At 35.1% G+C, this 17,858-nt stretch overlaps 1 protein-coding gene across 1 annotated transcript in view; it reads left to right on the forward strand.

Moving 5' to 3' along the window:
- Nucleotides 1–677: 677 nt before the first annotated feature.
- The window catches only part of CCT6 (chaperonin containing TCP1 subunit 6), a 37,046-nt gene continuing 19,865 nt past the window's right edge, over nt 678–17,858 (forward strand). Inside the window, exons 1-4 of the mRNA XM_081768130.1 lie at nt 678–890; nt 8,519–8,582; nt 13,051–13,185; nt 14,371–14,544. Coding sequence (XP_081624256.1) covers nt 754–890; nt 8,519–8,582; nt 13,051–13,185; nt 14,371–14,544 — 510 coding nt within the window. The 5' untranslated portion in view covers nt 678–753. The remainder of the gene's footprint in view (nt 891–8,518; nt 8,583–13,050; nt 13,186–14,370; nt 14,545–17,858) is intronic.

The raw sequence follows: 17,858 nt of genomic DNA on the forward strand, positions 1-17,858 counted from the left end.
ATAAGGCGGATTAGGTCTTATTATATAATTTTTCACACATAGTTAATTGATAGAACATATTGTAAATAAATATACATTTATGCGTACTCTCTAAATATAATAAAGTGTTAATAAAGTAACATAGTACCGTTCAGAATATACTTTTTAAAGAGTCCTCTGTGGACAACAGTAATAATATGCTGTGATATAAAAATTAATTCAACTTTGAAATCATAATATAGTAATAGAATGTAATTTTCTTTCTGATTAAACATAAATTCAGGGATAAATTCCCATTTTGGGAATCTTCCCGGGAATATTCCTGAAAAATATCTTCCCGGGAATTTACCCATCACTAGTACTGGCACCCTAGTCGCTCCGCTTAGACCAGTCCTAAATTATTGAGCACGCTACTTCCAGATAGTTCTTCGATTGGAAGGGTGGGAAACACTTAATAATGTTTTATGGTTGCTCTAAGTATGGCGTAAAAAGTTCCTGGCAACATCTGTATTTGAAATAAATAAAATATTATTTTTTGTGATAACCATTATTCTTAAGATTAATTTCATTTATAGAAATATGTACAAACGGTTGAAGAACATTGGAGGAAAAATTATTTTATTATTAATTTTCAAGAAACACGATAATTCTGGTACGATATAACGTTTCCTCACCTGAAAAATTTGTATTCTGTGTTTAGTTATAGTCTGTGCTGTGACTGTGATCATAAGGGCTCGTGTATACAGTAGTAATTAATTTTAATAATACGAAAGAATGGCTGCTATAACTTTATTGAATCCTAAAGCAGAATTTGCGAGAGCAGCACAAGCTTTGGCTGTGAACATATCTGCAGCAAAGGGTATTCAGGATGTAATGAGGACTAATTTAGGACCCAAAGGAACAATGAAAATGTAAGTTGCATTACCTCACGTTCGCTGCGGCATGTGGTGCTAAAATATCACTAGGTAATACAATAAAAGCTTCCTGATGTTTTATAACTGTAATGAAAGCACATTTGCATTTCACGCTAGCGAAAAAGTAATACTGTTTGGATGGGATTTCTTTCTGCTTTTGAGGAGGGACCATGATATTAGCAGATGCCGGTGGTTACGTATGTTGTGTGGGTGTTATATAGTTGTAATGGAGAAAACCTCTGTGTAGATTAAGAATATTGGAGCCACTTTCAAAACTTTTACAGGTAAATGTGTTAAGGTTCAGTTTTACTATGCGGATCAATGGATTGCAAAATGTACGGAAAAATTTGGGGAAGTCTTTGATTTGCCCATTTTATGTGGAGAACAGAACCCAACGAACCCCGGTGGGGCTTCTAACCCGTTCGTACTCCCACTGCCACCCCTACTCCTATTACTATGCTTACTTATATTATGGATCTGTATAGTAAAACTGCACGTCTGTTGATTCACAAAGGAAAGAAATGTAATACATTTGTCCTGCAAACCCTAGTCCAATATTTTCAAGCTGAAAGATGTAAATTTTTTTGTCATTTATAAAATTCATTTTCATTACCTTACAAAGTATTTCTTAAGAATTCCTCGGTTTACATTTACTTTATAAGGATTTTACCGTTTTCCTTGTAAACGTTGCGTCTGGACTAGACATAGAAACTAGTGTACAAAACAACTCAACCTGTGCTAGGTGGCTACTAAAAAGCACGGGTGCTGTCTAACCGAGTCAGGCCCGGAGCGCAGCAAGGGGGTCCGATCAGTAGGTAGAGGGGATATAGTATACGTAAGACAGGAGCAGTTGCAGAAGGAGCTGGACGCTCATACTTTTACGAATTATTCATTGAGTATCTACGAACTTAAATAGGGGGTAACAAACCCACTTTCATTTACTTACCGACTGATACGAAAATAAAAAATAAAGTAGTTGTTTGACGCTTTGTTGTTCTTCCTGAGTCGTGTTTACCTTCACGACTGCTGATGTGCAAATGTCTGAGGTGTATCTAGTAGTACCAAGTCATGCATGATTGCTTAGCGGTGTTTGCAGTCAGAAAGGAAGTTTGGGAGTCATTGCGTACAGGTTTTCGTGAAAAGAACGTAACGCGAAGTTTGCTTTTTTTATGTTTACTTTTAGTTTCTGGTCATTTCAATGCGAATTATGATGCTTAGAATTACGTGTATAAATTGAGGAAAATTCCTCGCTGATCGTATTACATTTTGGAACTCTAAGCACAGATGCCATTTTTAGTGATGGGTTTGCACACACTGACATAAGCAGTGGTAGGTGGCAGCATGGTATGAAAAAGAAGTCATTAACAAGATGGAAGGAGGATTGTAATGGTTATTTCGTTTTACGTGAACTGCTTCTTGTATAAACGTGGAATCGTCGAAATAAGTATAAAATAAAAAAGTGCTGTGCTGTTGGTGTGATGTAGGAGCACGTGCTGCTCCTCATCGGTAAGTTGTCTTATGGATTGGTAGGGATGCGGTTCTATTTTAGGGAAAGGAACATGTTTCGCTGTTGGAAAACACGTTTCATTGGAAATTCGAGGAGGAAAACGAGGTGCAGTTTTTCCTCCTCGCTTTTCAATGGAACGTTCTGTTGTAATGTTAAACTCGATTTTTTAATGCTTTCCGTTCTTTATTCTCTTTTTACTTTAACACATTATGCCCTTGTACTCTATATCTGCATGTGTAGTGCCCTTGTACTTTATCTATGAGCGTGTGTGCGGGGGGGGGAGAAGGGGGATTTAACGCATATCGCATGTCTCGCGCTCCTTCTGCTCCTTATTGTCTTTTTACTTTTATTCCTCACATTTGCCCTTGTACTTTATATGTGACTGTGTGGGGGTGGGGGGGATTTAACGCATATCGCATGTCTTGTGCTGCAGGATACTTCTTACTCTTGCATTACGTAGGGAAATGGTATTTCATGTGGAAGTGGTAATAGAACACAGAAGGAACGCAGATCAGGGTGTATTCACACTTTATATTGGAGTGTGAATACAAGATGATCTGGGTTTCCTATGTGTTCTGTTACCACTTGCACATGAAATAACATCATTTCCCTACGTAATGCAAGAGTAAGAAGTATCCTGGAGCACCGGAAAGAAGGGCGGTCTCATGTATACTATTACCGGTAGAGGATCCGTCCATAGCGAGTAAGTGCGTCAGTGATGATCGTTTGCGCTCAAACTTGAATGTCGCTGAAAACACTAATTTTTTACCATCAATAAATATTGATTCAAACATTAATGCACTGACATTGTATGCAATGATATAAAACCATATATAAAATAAAACCACTTCAAAAATAATTGTCAAAATGTTAATATGTTTCCAGGTATAAAAATATCTTAAAAACGGAGCTGGTTCTGAATTGATCATTCAAGCGCCATCTTCATTAGACCTCCAAGTGTTGGGATTATAGATTTCAAGACAGAAAACATTCCACAGTCCTTTCCCATAGAAACTAGTTTTAAGTTTTATTTTCACCTTTGTCAAATCATTAAATGTTGGTGCTGAACAATAATACTGATTCAATAATGGAAACAAGTTAATATAGTGTTTTGCTACTATAAAAATATGAAACCAACTATTCCCTGTTCAGCGTAAGCTCTAAACTCCGATAAACAAAATATTTGTATCCTTCCACTTGTCACAAATACGATTTGCTAGTGATGTATCACTTCCACTCCCCACGGGAAGGAGCAAATTATACACGTGCATTTTGAAAATACTGTCTCGTGTTATGCAGATACTTACAGCAGCAGCAGAAAAGAAAGAAAAACCTCGAAAGGTTAAAAGAAATATGTTTGGATTTCGCTATTAAACAATTATTGCTTAGTGAGTAAAGGTTTACCTTGCTGATGTCTCAACACAACACTCGCTGAACCGAGATTCATGTCCGTCATCTTTTAGACTTAAAAGCAGAACATGCCTTCAAGTTGAATGGCGCCATAATTACTGCGCATGCTTAATGTTTATTTGTATTGTTTCATTAACCACACTTGATTGTCGTATTATTAGATAATCCGTATTATATTTTTGTCATTTATAATAATGTAGTAGTTTTATATGGAGGTTCATAGTGAAAGTAATAATCAAATGGTATGAACTATTTTGCGGAGGAGTACAAGCGTCGGTAGACCAACAGCAAATCAGCGAGATTTAGTTTCACGTGGCTTTGTTTATCGCAGTTTAGAGCTTACGCCGAACAGGGTTTAAGTACAACATGTTATAAGGTATATACGAGGCGCGTTCGGAAAGTACTGGGGAAAGTAGTGGGGGCGGCGCTACCATTTTTGCACAGACGTGCGCGGTAGATCGGTCTGCGTTCAGCCGTGGTAAAGTAAAGATTATCTGATCACTAGTTCTACTTTTGTAACGTCTCAAAATGTGTGCTGCAATAGAAAACCTCACCAGTGCGGTGTGCAAACTGTTGTACGTTTTCTTACGGCAAAACAATATTCGGAAGCAGCTATTCATCGGGAACTTTGTGCCGTGTATGGATCAAATGTGATGAGTGAAGAAGTTATCCATGAATGAGTTCATTCATTTAAAAGTGGACGAACATTCATGACAAACAGGAGTGGTAGGCCATCAGTGGTCACTGATTAAACCAATCGGAGGTTACTTTCCGAACAGCTCTCGTATGTAATATATAATGAATTATAGATAATAAAATATTTAAGCTTATAGACTTAATTCTTTGGGCAATAGACTCGTAGAATATATTATGGCAATAATTTTGGTTGGGGTGTGCTCTACCTTCAAAATCAGAGCCTCACAATGGAATATCTTATATTGATAATAGCATTGCTCAATCAAACAATGCGGAATTGATAGAGGAGTCGAGAAAAATGACAAATCCAAAATTTTACGGGCCGAAACCCGGAAACACGGGAGATACACAGGAAAGAAGGATCTAGAATCATGTGAAGATAGCAATGCAAAAGATACACTGACACAGAAAGAACTTCAGAATAACTAAAGTAATACAAATGACATTTACACAACAGTATAGTTAGCAAATATTGTACCCACAGACATGCTCAACATCATCATATGTAATGCAGTGTTGCCAACGGAGCACAAAACGAAGTTTTGTTAAATGGCACGAAATACAAATTTATAACATCTACCAAATCTAGTTATAAGTAGAACCTTACCTATTAAGTCTTGATGTACAGTGTTGCCAACATTTGAGAATAGGCCTATATGAATTCCTATATGAATCTTGGATCATTTTAGCTTATGTGCTGTGTTTTGGTACTATTCTGACATTTTACTTTGGCAAAAATGCTTCGATACTGTGCTTCGTCCGTTATTTTTGTATTTCAGTGATTATATTCTTGTTTGTGATCTCATATTTGGGTTTCAACTAGTTCGAATCTTGTACGGAATGTACTCTTCCACATCCGAGATTCATATAGGAATTCATATAGGACTACCCTCAAACGTTGGCAACACTGTACATCACGTGTTCACAGATATGGTTTTACTCATAATTTGATTTTCTACATGTTATAATTTTTGTTCCGTGCCATTTAACAAAACTTCATTTTGTGCTCCGTTGGCAACATTGCATTACATATGATGTTATTAAGCATGTCTGTGGGTACAATGTTTGCTCTTGTGTAAATGTCATTGTGATTGCTTTAGTTATTTTGAAGTTCTTTCTGTGTCAGTGTATCTTTTGCAGTGCTATCTTCACATAATTCTAGATCCTTCTTTCCTGTGTATCTCCAGTGCTTCCGGGTGTCGGCCCGTAAAATTTTGGATTTATCACTTTTCTTGACTCCTCTATCGATTGCGCATTGTTTGATTGGGCAATGCTACTATCAATATGAGATGTTCCCTTGTCAGACTCCATTATGTCCCTTGACACAACATTTCGAAGCATCAACATTATCATTATAATACTGGAAACAATATCTCGAACCTCGAAGTTACTAAGCATAAAGCAGGAAAATATTATTTCTTTATTTGGAAATAGCAGTTTTTAAAAAACACAAGCCCGTTATACTTGAAGCCTATGCTTATGGTAACAAAGTAATACTTACTTTCACAATGGACAGATGTACTGTCCTCCAACCTTTTACGGCACACATTACAGAACTTGCGCTTATGGTGTGTTGGTTCAGACCAGCAGTGGGCCACAGGATTCTGAAAAATAAAGAAGAGAAAATTACTGTAACTTTTATACTCTCATAAGAGCTTGCAGTACATAATAATAATAATAATAGTAATAATAATAATAATCTATAGTCGAAAACTACATCTTTTAAGAGGTAGAAAGCCTTAGAAAATATTTCTAGATCGCAAAGAGACATTTTGAAAGCTAAAGAATATTAAGACATAACTTCGTATTCATATGTCACATGTATGTATCAGTATAAATTTCTGACGAAATAGAATGTTCACGGGGAAAACATCGGAAAAATTGGAATCTTCACAGAAGTCTGTCATAAATGATGTAGGAAAATTCCTGGAGACTCAGGAAATTCCTCGAGCAAATGAAATATCCTAGGAAAATTATTGGAGAAACTGAAATATGGCTGGTTTCAGTGAATAACCTGCTAAGTCGACTTTTTTTTTTTTTTAAATGAGATTTTACAGGTATAGGCCTCTTTTGGTGAGTTCTACATTATGTAGAAGCGGCTAACGCGAATTCATAAAATTGAGAAAGTTACAGCATTTGGTTATGTCAAAATTAGTCAATTAACTGCTGTAAAATTTACCTTTAAACTGTTCCACACTAAAATTTACTTTTCCTAACTTAGCCGGTTATTCACTTTAACCAGCCATATATAAGGAAATCATTAGTTTAAAAAAAGTTGTACAAAACAGTTCAAAAAATAAAATATTTAAAAAAATCCAGGTAAAATTAACCTCTCTTACATAAATTCCTGAAGTAGTTAGAATGATTCAGGAAAACCCTGATCAAAATTTGATATCTCGAGAAAATTTCTGAGAAAGTGGCGTATTAAAGGAAATTCTTGGTAACAATAATGGTATATCCTATGAAAAAAAAAGGGGGGGGGGGAATTGGAATGAATCGAGAAACCTTGCGTAAAACTTGAAATATCCTACGACAATTATTGGAGATATTGAAATATCTCAGAGAATCCTGGAGAAAAAAACGGTACTTCCAAGGAAAATTCCTGGAGAGAATGTAACATCCAAAAGTATTGTGGTTATGTTTAAGTGTTATATATATTTGAAATTTTAATTGGGGTATATTGCGAGAGGTTTTTGTAATTTAAATTTAATTATTTTCTCATATACTTTTGATAGAAGAGTTATATAATATTAATTAGATTTAGGCATGAGTAAAAAGATACAAGCTTTAATGTATGATTGATTTAATGTTTGTGATTAGATGTTATGTGCTGTTTGTGAATTGTTTATGTGTTGAGAAATGCTTTTGTAATTGATAGAGTTTTTAAGTATATACTTGCGTTTTATTTATTGAAGTTCTTGTTTCACCATACAGTTGCGTGAGGGGTAATTTCAGCAGCAGTACTTATAGAGAAGTTTGTTATTTAATACAATTGTATTTTTTTTTAATTTAATAGATTTTGATAACGATGTTTGGAATTTGAAGACCAGAGAGATTTTAGTTTTAGCGTTATATTGAGATAGTTAACGATATAATATTAGGTAACACACTAGATGTCTGCACGAACAACGTGCCCTGCGGGGCTTCTAACCCAGTTTCACTTGCAGTCGCTCGCTTGATAATACTATTGAGTATTGAGATGTGGTAAAGAAAGGTGCTAACCTATATGGGAAACCCGCGTTTTAGAACCTTCCCACATCTTTTCTTTCAACAACTTCGTGTCCTCGAAAGCAAAAAAGTACCTTTCACTGCCGACTTTTGCCAATGACACTTTCAATCATCAACACAATGTTCTATTTCTTTCTTTTCAATGCGTTCCTACATTTGCCACACTTCCTGCTTAATTTCAATAAGCCATGCCTTTCCACAAAACGTAATTACCTCTTTCCTCACTAACATAGGTTGTTACAAAACACAATCGAAATGTCACATCAATCACACAAGTAAGCCTACCATCTTTGAATACTGGAAATTAAATTTCCTCATTACACCATAATGTCTGCATGCCTTTACTTACAATAGTACCAACAACATGCAGGTTTTGACACAAACACCTAGCAAATGCCGGGGTGGTACTTAACTTATAGGTTCCAGACCGTTTCCTTCCTTCCCTTTTCTCTGATAGTGTGATTGTCAAGGGACGTCAGCCTTCAAACATAACGGGGTAAATTATTATAGCTGCCGAAAGCCCAAAAATTTAAATCGTTTAGCTTACCCGGCATATTCGTGTGACGTAAAAGTGAAAGATCTCATTTCTAAACAAGTTAGGGGAATTTTACACAATAGTACTCGAAACACATGTTATCTTTATCGGTATAAAATCTTAATGAGAAATATTGAATAATGATATAGTGTGTTTTCTCAACTTAAATATACATCTACATCAGGTAGTTGTAGGTTTAGTGCTTTTATATAGTCCAAAAAGTTAACGCATACTATTGTCTGATTTCAGGCTTGTGTCTGGTGCAGGGGATATCAAGATAACTAAAGATGGAAACGTCTTGTTGCATGAAATGGTAAGTTCACTAGAATGAAAAAATACAGACGTAAGAAGCCTTCCCTATTGGTATAATCAGTGGCGCGTGTGCCTTTGGTGCACGTGGACCCGGTTTCGATTCCCAGTGAGAGCTCAAAAAATGGAAGTTCACAAGTAATTCACTTTTATTAATCGTGTCTCCCTTAGCATAAAGTTTACAATCGTGGGATGTTAAACTAAAAAGAAATAGAAAAAATGCGTTAGAAAGGTCGAGCAGATTGCAAAGGATGCTAGTATTTGGAGTTTCAAATTGTATATTATTATACTTACACGAAGTTAAACACAAAATGTTAAAGGTTTATGTGTTTCTTCTAAAAATATGTAAAGTTCAGCTTCTTATACATTAAGGGTCTTCACTACAGCGAAATTAAACTACCTCTGATTTTAGAGTTTTTCTGTAATATCTTCAAAACAAATATAAATATTCAAAAAGCAGAAACGTAGTGAACTAGACAATACGATTTTGCATGTGATACTTTCACCTATCTGCTTTTGGTATGCCGCTGTGTACAGAACCCGCAAAAAATACTAAATCTAGCTACAGTTGCAAATCGTAAGAAGATAGATGAGTTGTGATAACGGTATCACATGTAAAATCGTATTGTCTAGTTCACTACGTTTCTGCTTTTCGAATATTTTTATTTGTTTTGAAGATATTACAGAAAAACTCTAAAATTAGCGGTAGTTTAATTTCGCTGTAGTGAAGACCCTTAATTTAACCAAAAGTTTATACAGTTTATGCCTTTTCCTTTGTAAGCTCTGATGATAACTGAATATCAACTGCAAAATATTAAGTACCTTTTCACTTATAGAATATTTGAGGTAAGAACTTTTCTACCCGAAGTTCATGTCTCATTCACTTTTGATGTTTTCATATTTTATAATTTATAAAAATGATGATAGTACTAAACAAACAAGTAAATTTCTTCTCGCAATATGAAACTGTAAAACAGTACTACATCTGTAACTACTGGCTGCAATAGATTTATAAAATGAAAGATAGAACCTGTTCCTAAGACGCAAAATCCATATCAGAAATACATTAATCGCTGTGCCTCATTGTTTTTGTCCTGTGGCAATAAAGCTGGCAGCCGTTACTTTGAACAAATTCTGGAATAGAAGGTTAAGAGAGGAGATAGAAACTACTCTTGAGAAGCTGAATCCACTGCAGAAAACTACATCTCGATATTTTGTACCGTTTTTCCTCTACCGAAATCAGTATTCAAACCGGAAGGAATAGTAAATTTCAACCATTTCCAGTTTTGGTCGAGTGTTGCGAATTGTGGTGGTATATTTTCTTCACACCCTGAATAGTTTGCAGAAAACCGTTTGACGCTGATACCATTGTTATATGGCAATTAACATTGAAACCGGAAATGGTTAATTTGAACCACTTCCGGTTTGAATAGAGGGTTAACGGATTAAATAGAACTTAATATTGGGGCACGGAATCAATTGCAAGAAACGCATACTGTGTTTGCTGTATAAAAATCAGTGTTGAAACCGGAAGTAGTAGAGACTACTTCTGGTTTTGGTAAAGGGTTGCGGATTGTGACGATATTCTTTCTTGAGACTGTGAATCGATTGCACAAAACAGTTTGCCCCTATTTTTTTTTTTTTCCATTTTTGTTGTATGGCAATAAGCGTTTAAAGTGCAAATGATTCTTTTGAACCACTTCCGGTGTGAATACAGGGCTATTGAAGATGGAAAGTATTTTTGGAACAATGAGTGGATTGCAAAAAACCACACCTCAATACCTGACCGTTTTTGTTCTGCGGAAATTGCTATTGAAACCGGAAGTATTACATACCACTTCCCCTTTTGATAGAGTTTTGAGGAGTCATGATACGTTGCCTTGAAGCGCTGAATTGTTTGCAAAAAATATATATATATATCTTACCTTTTTCGTTCTGTAGCGATAAGCGTTGAAAGCGGAAATGACTAATTTGAACCACTTCGGGTTTGAATAGAGATTTAACAGAGGATATGGAACCTATTGGGACGCTGAGTCGGTCGCAAAAAAAACGCTTTTTGACATCTCTTACCTTTTTGCTCTGATACCTGTTGAGAGAAGGACGGACGGACAAAGCCGTATTTCCTTTCGATATATCGAAGCTCATTATTCCGATGTATTGGTATATCTTTACTGGTGTTTTTGTGTTTCTTTGTGATAATGTAATCGTTAGTATCATATCAAGTAATGGTATGGTTTTAATTGAAAGGGCAAAAGACACATTCTTGCGTATTCAAGATGAAAAATATTTATTGGAAATAGGAAGTGAGTGTTACTGCTATAATTTTTACATCAATCTTTTCAAATAGTCAATATATTTTACATTTGCTACCTGGAAGAACTAAGAAGAAAAAGAGAAAAAAACTTACTATATTTACCAGTTTAATATTAACATATGTTCAGTACATCAAGCATATGTGAAACGTTTTATAACTAACGATTTTTGAAAAGGAACATCTTTTAGCAACTTTGTCCCTCATAGCTTGGGCAGTATGGAAAGAACTTAAATTGATTTTCATTTTAAAAGGTGTTGGATCACTCACCTCTGTATTTAGAGAAAAATATATAATTTCAATTGCCTCTGAATCTGCTTTAGTAGCACTTCTTTAGGTGACTTTTTTTCTTCTTAATGTAGTCACCGTCGATAGGTATATCACTAGTAGATTTTTGAAGTAAGAGGATCATCCAAAAGACAATTTGAGTAGTATATGTTGTTGTTCCACGCACTTATTCACTTATAAAGATAAATTATGAACGTTCCTCTTATCTTAAGGACGTATCTTGAATTTTACTATCGAAATTAAAAGCACTGTAACCTTTTCTTGTTTAACTCGATCACCTGTAAGTTTACTCAACTTCCGTTTATATATATTCTATCTCTCAGTTGATATAAACTAATAATGTTGAATTATATACAAATTTATAGCATTGACTTCCTGTGTTCAATCCCTGGGTAGTGTCACGTATGCTATAAGTACTTTACTAATTACTATTTTAAGCCCGTTAGTAAGTATTTTATTCGAGTTACGAGATTTTACAGTAGAAAAATTCCCATCAACATATCACGTTTAGCAGCATACCAAAGAAGTCACATTGAGCAAAAGACGAGAAAAGCCGTGAAATTGTATTAGAAGAAGATTACAAGGATATATGAAAGATACTTTTTGAATTGAGGGGGATGAGCGCAACAGTGGTCTAACCCATATTTTTTTTAAAAAAAAATGGAGGAAAATCAAGTTAAACACATATGGTTTTTGTACAATATACCAAAAGCAACCACAAGTGGTTGAATGTGTCATACATTGTACACTCATGTCCAAAATGATTGTCGCATATCTAGAACTGTTTTCTTGTAAGAATATAATTTGATAATGATTTTGCAGGGTACTTTTAATACTGATACTGAGTTGAGTTGATTTTGAGTTTAACGTCCCGTTCAGCAGCGAGGCTATATAAGACGTGGACCTATTGATTAACGTGGAATTCGAACCACATGAGCTCCCGCCGGGAATCGAACCCGGGTCTCCCACGCCATAGGCGCGTATGCTAACCGCTTAGCCACGGAGGAGCTCTTTAATACTGATACTATGTGTATAATCGGGAAATGTATGTTTGTGGTAAATTTCATAGGAAAAGAATTATAAATACGAAAATTAGAATGAGTAAAACAAACTGTTGCTAAATGGACAAGAAAGTTTTATTTTCGTTTTATTATTATTGTTCCTGTTTACTGCTCTTTTGACATGAAATTTGCCACATATTACCCGTCGCACGAGTTCGTGCATTTGTTTTGTAGTGGCGCTGCTGTTGTGTTTATGTTTTGGCACTGGGCGAAGGGGTGGTGGGAGGGAAGGCAGGAATGGTTTTCTGTATTCCTTTACAGGGTTGCCAGGACGTCTTCATGTCAGGCAACCATCTAGATATTTTAATGTTTGATTCCATGTTAAATAGTTTTATAAATTTCTCGCAAAACGACGTGAAAGATGTACACACTACTCTCATGCAAATTTGATTCTGTTCATATCCTTTTGATTTTCTCGGAAACCTGACCATAAAAGAAATCTCAAGAAACTAGTACCTCTGGCGACCCTGCCATGTTGCTCCTACAACTTGTAAACAACGAAGATAGTTCCCAACTTCGCTGCATGTAGAGAAAAGTCAGACGGGTAATACATGTCTTTGTAGATTATACACATACTAACATAATAAGAAATGCCGGACGAATTCGTTATCAAATTTTATTCCTACAACATATTTATAGACCTGCGACAATAATTTTGGGCAAGAGTGTACATGTATATATATATTACAAAAGAAACGTGTGTTTAAGTTTAACTTTATTTTTCTCCATTTTTAAAAATGTGAGTCCTATAGCGTTTATCCGTTAAATACTATTATGTATTTATTTATTTATTACTATTATTTTGCTTCTAGCAAATTCAGCATCCGACTGCTTCCATGATAGCAAGAGCGGCAACGGCGCAGGACGATATGACCGGTGATGGAACCACCTCAACTGTTCTTATAATTGGGGAGTTGTTGAAGCAGGCAGATTTATATATATCAGAGGTTTGTATTTTCAGTTACTCTTAAATCTTAAATAGTATTAAGACATTTAATTAATGTATCATTGTTGCCTGTGTTGTGTTAGCATAATCGAAACGATCGTAAACGAGCTTCTACTATTAAACTCAATATTTATCTGTCGTTGTTCTATGGTAACATCCGTAAAATTCATGGGATCATTACCTTTCCTCTTCTTCTACTACTACTACTACGTCTTGTTAAAAAAAAAAAAAAAGTTCAGATGATGTGGCGTGTAAAAAGGAAAACATGAAATCAACAGATAAAAGACGTGAGGAACAGTGCTTAGGCCTGTAAATTTAAGTTGTTTATTCTCTTTTTGCACATCAAAATTATCAGTTTCCCTATTGTGCAACTGACTATTGTCCTTACGCAAGGTTACCAGGAGCTCCCTCCCTTTTTTGTCACTAACTCCATTGAAATGTTGCTTAAGTTGCGAAGAGTGCTTCGAAATGTTGCTTAAATACCTTGTTTAATTTCCATGACCAGTAAGTTTTATTTATTTCTAACATTCATTTGAAGTATTGTAGAGAAAACTTGAAGGAACATTTTTAGGTGAGTAGTTTGATTCTTGCGATTAACCTCAAATATAATTATTTTATAACACACAAAAGGTGAAAAAAAAGTGACTGACTAGACCGGAACTTGAACCAGGGACATCCGGCATTCGAGTTGCAGTCTAGCGAGTCACATTTTCACTCTTTATGTGTTACAGAACTCGCACCTATAGAGGATCTGGTGTATAAAAAATTCGGTTTTTTTTTTTTTTTTTTTTTTTTTTTTCTGTACAGTAGTAAATATGAAATCACGACCGCTATAAGGTGCTCGGTAGGCTATATGGACACAGGATTGTCCAATCACAGCAGAGATCTGTGGTACAAAACACGTGGTCCAAGATGAGAACACCGACCTCAAAATGGGAGAGTGAATGGCTGTTCTGGGAAGCGGATTGGCTGGCGTAGTTGTTAACGCATCGGCACGGTATGCCGGAGGTCCAGAGTTCAAGTCCCGATCCAGTCAGTCACTTTTTCACTGTATAGAATTCGCACCTATAGAGGGTCTGGTGTGTAAAACAAAGTCGGCTGTTTCCTTCTTTCCTTAGTATATAACTATTTTAATTTTAGTTTGTGAACAAGTAAAGGTATTTTGATTTTCACTGTATTGTTACAGGGTCTTCATCCACGTATTATCACGGAAGGATTTGTCCAAGCCAAGACTAAATGCCTTGAAGTTTTAGATAATATTAAAATCCCAATTGCTATCAATAGAGAGAACCTCATCAATGTTGCCAGGACTTCTCTGCGAACTAAAGTTCATCATAAGTTGGCGGACCTTTTGACCGAGGTAAGGATTGGTTTGGAAGAGAGTTATATACAATATGTACAAGATGTCCTAAGGTGCGTAATTTATTCTAAACAGATTATTGGGGTTCGACCACAGTTTGACTTAGTCACGCTTATAAATGTTCTGTTTTAAAACTTTTATTCCCTATTAGGTACGTAGAGACTTGTGAAAATATCTGTAATTCATCTCTCCTCAAGGTTAGATGGTATATGATATGATAAGAAAGGATCTGTTCTCTGTGAGATAATATTGTAATAGATAGCCTTTGTACTCGCCAAGTGTATCAGATTCAAGCAGGGTTCCCATTCACCTGGAAATCTTGGAATAGTCAGGGAATCCAGCTTAGCACTAAAAAGTCCTGGAAAAGTGAGAGAATTTCACTAAAATATCTGAAAACCTGGAAAAGTCAGGGAATTTCATAACTTATTGTTTAAATTTTATTTAGCTACAACAGGCATTTCTTATGTAATGACTAGGGGAACCCAAAAGCACAAAAAGCATAACAGCAATTTACACGTATGGTTGGTACCTTAAATATGGTTGTAGTTGTCTAAGGGTCAAGAAGAAACTAATTTTAAAAACATAATAAAGCATAATTTTAGAAAACAAAGCATAATTTAAAATATATAGCACAATTCTTGGAAAATTCTGGTTAACTGCAAGTTTAACATACTCTGTTAATATTTTTTAAAACCAATATTTATAATGCAATGAGAATATAACAATGCAACAATGAAAATGTTATTTTTATTTCTGTAAACTTTTCGGATTAATGCTTTCATGTGGAGAAAAGAAAAAGGAAAGAAGAAGAAAACTTTCCGCCAACAATGAATAGTACACAAGAACTCCACACTATATTATGTGTACCTCTTGAACTTAAGCACTTTCTGTACTTTTTGGTGGCATCTTTTACTTTCCGTTTCTGTATATATGCACCTTTAAGGCGCACACAAGTGATAAAAAGAAACTTGACTCGAGTAAAGCATATCTCTTTACAGTGCATTCAGTGCGAAATTCATTAAATACTGTATGAAAGAAACAGGTTGCATAAAATAATAAATAGATAAAGATAATTAGAATATTTAATGTATAGTAAATATTATACGTTATACACGATTAATGTAAAAACAATGATTGAAATTACAATAAAGCATAATTTGAAAAAAATAAAGCATAATTAAACAAAAACCATAATGTGGGTTGCTCTAGTAATGACAAATGCTTGAAAGAGGTGGCAACTCTTGCTACTGGAGTCAGTGGTTTAATATTTCCACTTTTAAAAAAAATATAACAGGGCATTTCCTGGGTTAATGCATGAATGTGTTTGATTTCTGCATATCTAATGTTGAAAGTCAAAGAGTTTTCTGTACTTTTACATTTTTTTTTATAAGTTTTGAACTTTTTTCTTGCTACAAAAGTGAAGAAAAATAAATCTCTAATACTTTTCTGATTGGATGGGTGAGAAGTTAAATCCTGAATGGGTCAGGTTTCTGAAGCCAGTTGAACACAATCAGTTTCAAGCGTTTTGTTCCAGCTGCAAAAAGATCTTCGAGCTGAGTAATGTGGGTCGTCAGGCTGTAGTCAGTCATATGAAAAGTAAATCACTCACGAGTGCAACAAGAGATAAAATTCCAAAAATAAGTGATATATTTGAACGAAAATGTGATGCTGTGTCCGTTTCCAGTGATTCTTCAAACCTGAAGGAAAGTCCTTGAACTAAAAATGCGTTTGTGTCCGTTACCAGTGATTCTTCAAACCTGAAGGAAAGTCCTTCAATGAAAAATGCGAAACAAACCATGCCTCTTCTAAAGGAAGAGGGATCTAAAAGTAATGAAAATACTATGATGAATTATACTAAGTGAAGTTACTCGAGCCGAAGTATTGTGGGTTTTAAAAATGATAGCAAATCATTTTTCCTACAATTCAAGTGTTGATATATCAAATCTTTTCAAATCCATGTTCCCTAACAGTAAAATAGCTAATCAGTTTTCACTTGTTGCAACAAAAGCAGCGTATATAGTTTCATACGGACTAGCTTTTATATATATATAAAGGAAAAGCTGATGAGTCAAGTTCAGAAGTCTGAAAAGATTGGGGTTTGTTTTAATGAGTCGCTCAATTCTGTAGTTCAGAGAGAACAAATGGATATAATACTTCGTTTCTGGGACGATGATTTCCGAAAGATTTCATCTAGATATTTGACTTCACCTTTCTTGGGCATACAAGGGCATCAGACTTAATAGAGAAGTACACAGCAGCTCTCAAAGATATCCCTTTTACAAAATTACTTCAAGTATCAATGGATGGACCAAATGTAAACTGGAAGTTTTTTTAGGGAACTTAAAGACGATCTAAGTAAAGAGCCTGGTAACCCTATGCCATTGGAACTTGGATCATGTGGCTTGCATATGGTAAATGGTTCTTTTCAGGCTTGTCACACAGCAAGTGAGTGGAAGGTTAATAATATTCTCAAAGCAATGTACTCAGTTTTCAAAGATAGCCCTGCTCGTCGTGCAGACTTCATTGCCATAACTGGCCATTCGGACTTTCCACTGAAGTTCTGTCAAATCCGTTTTGTGGAAAATGCAGACGTTTCAAGAAGAGCCATGGAAATCTTTCCCAGTGTAAAGAAATATTTGAATTCAACAAGTAAATTACCGTCCACTGTGTCTGTAAACTGTTTGCGTGAAGCCTGTGTAGTTCCTTTGACATTATCGAAAATTGCTTTCTTCAATACAATTGCATTAGTACTTAAACCGTTCTTGAAGAAATTTCAAACTCTGATTCAATGATATCTTACTTGTATGATTCATTTCGTGACGTATTGTTCAATTTAATGAGTCGTTATATAAAGAAACAGATCCTGCTAAATAATTATCCAACTTGTTGAAAATTTACATGAACTCCGAAGTTAATTTTCTTCCTGTACAATCTATTGATGTAGGATTTTCTACTAGAAAACAGCTAACAAAGCTAGAATTGTTAAATCAATGTCAGAAGTTTCTTGTAGAAACTATATTGAAAATGATCGAAAGAAGTCCTATGAAGTATGGTGTTGTACGTGCAGTTTCTTGTTTGAACCCCATAGTTATCCTTCAAGATACTGGTAAGGCTGAAAATCGAATGAATACATTACTCACATACCTACATGATAATAACCACATATCTTCAATGCCAAGCAGATGTGGCAAAACAGCAGTATACCCGATTTCTTTCAGATACTGAAGTTCATCAGCAGCTCAAGGAATTTTCTCTTCAAAATGATAATCTTTGTCAAATGTACGCAAACATATTAACAGACAACAAAGAATATA

The sequence above is a fragment of the Thermobia domestica genome, chromosome 8 (assembly GCF_964235325.1).
Source record: "Thermobia domestica chromosome 8, izTheDome1.hap1.1, whole genome shotgun sequence".
Taxonomy (NCBI): domain Eukaryota; kingdom Metazoa; phylum Arthropoda; class Insecta; order Zygentoma; family Lepismatidae; genus Thermobia; species Thermobia domestica.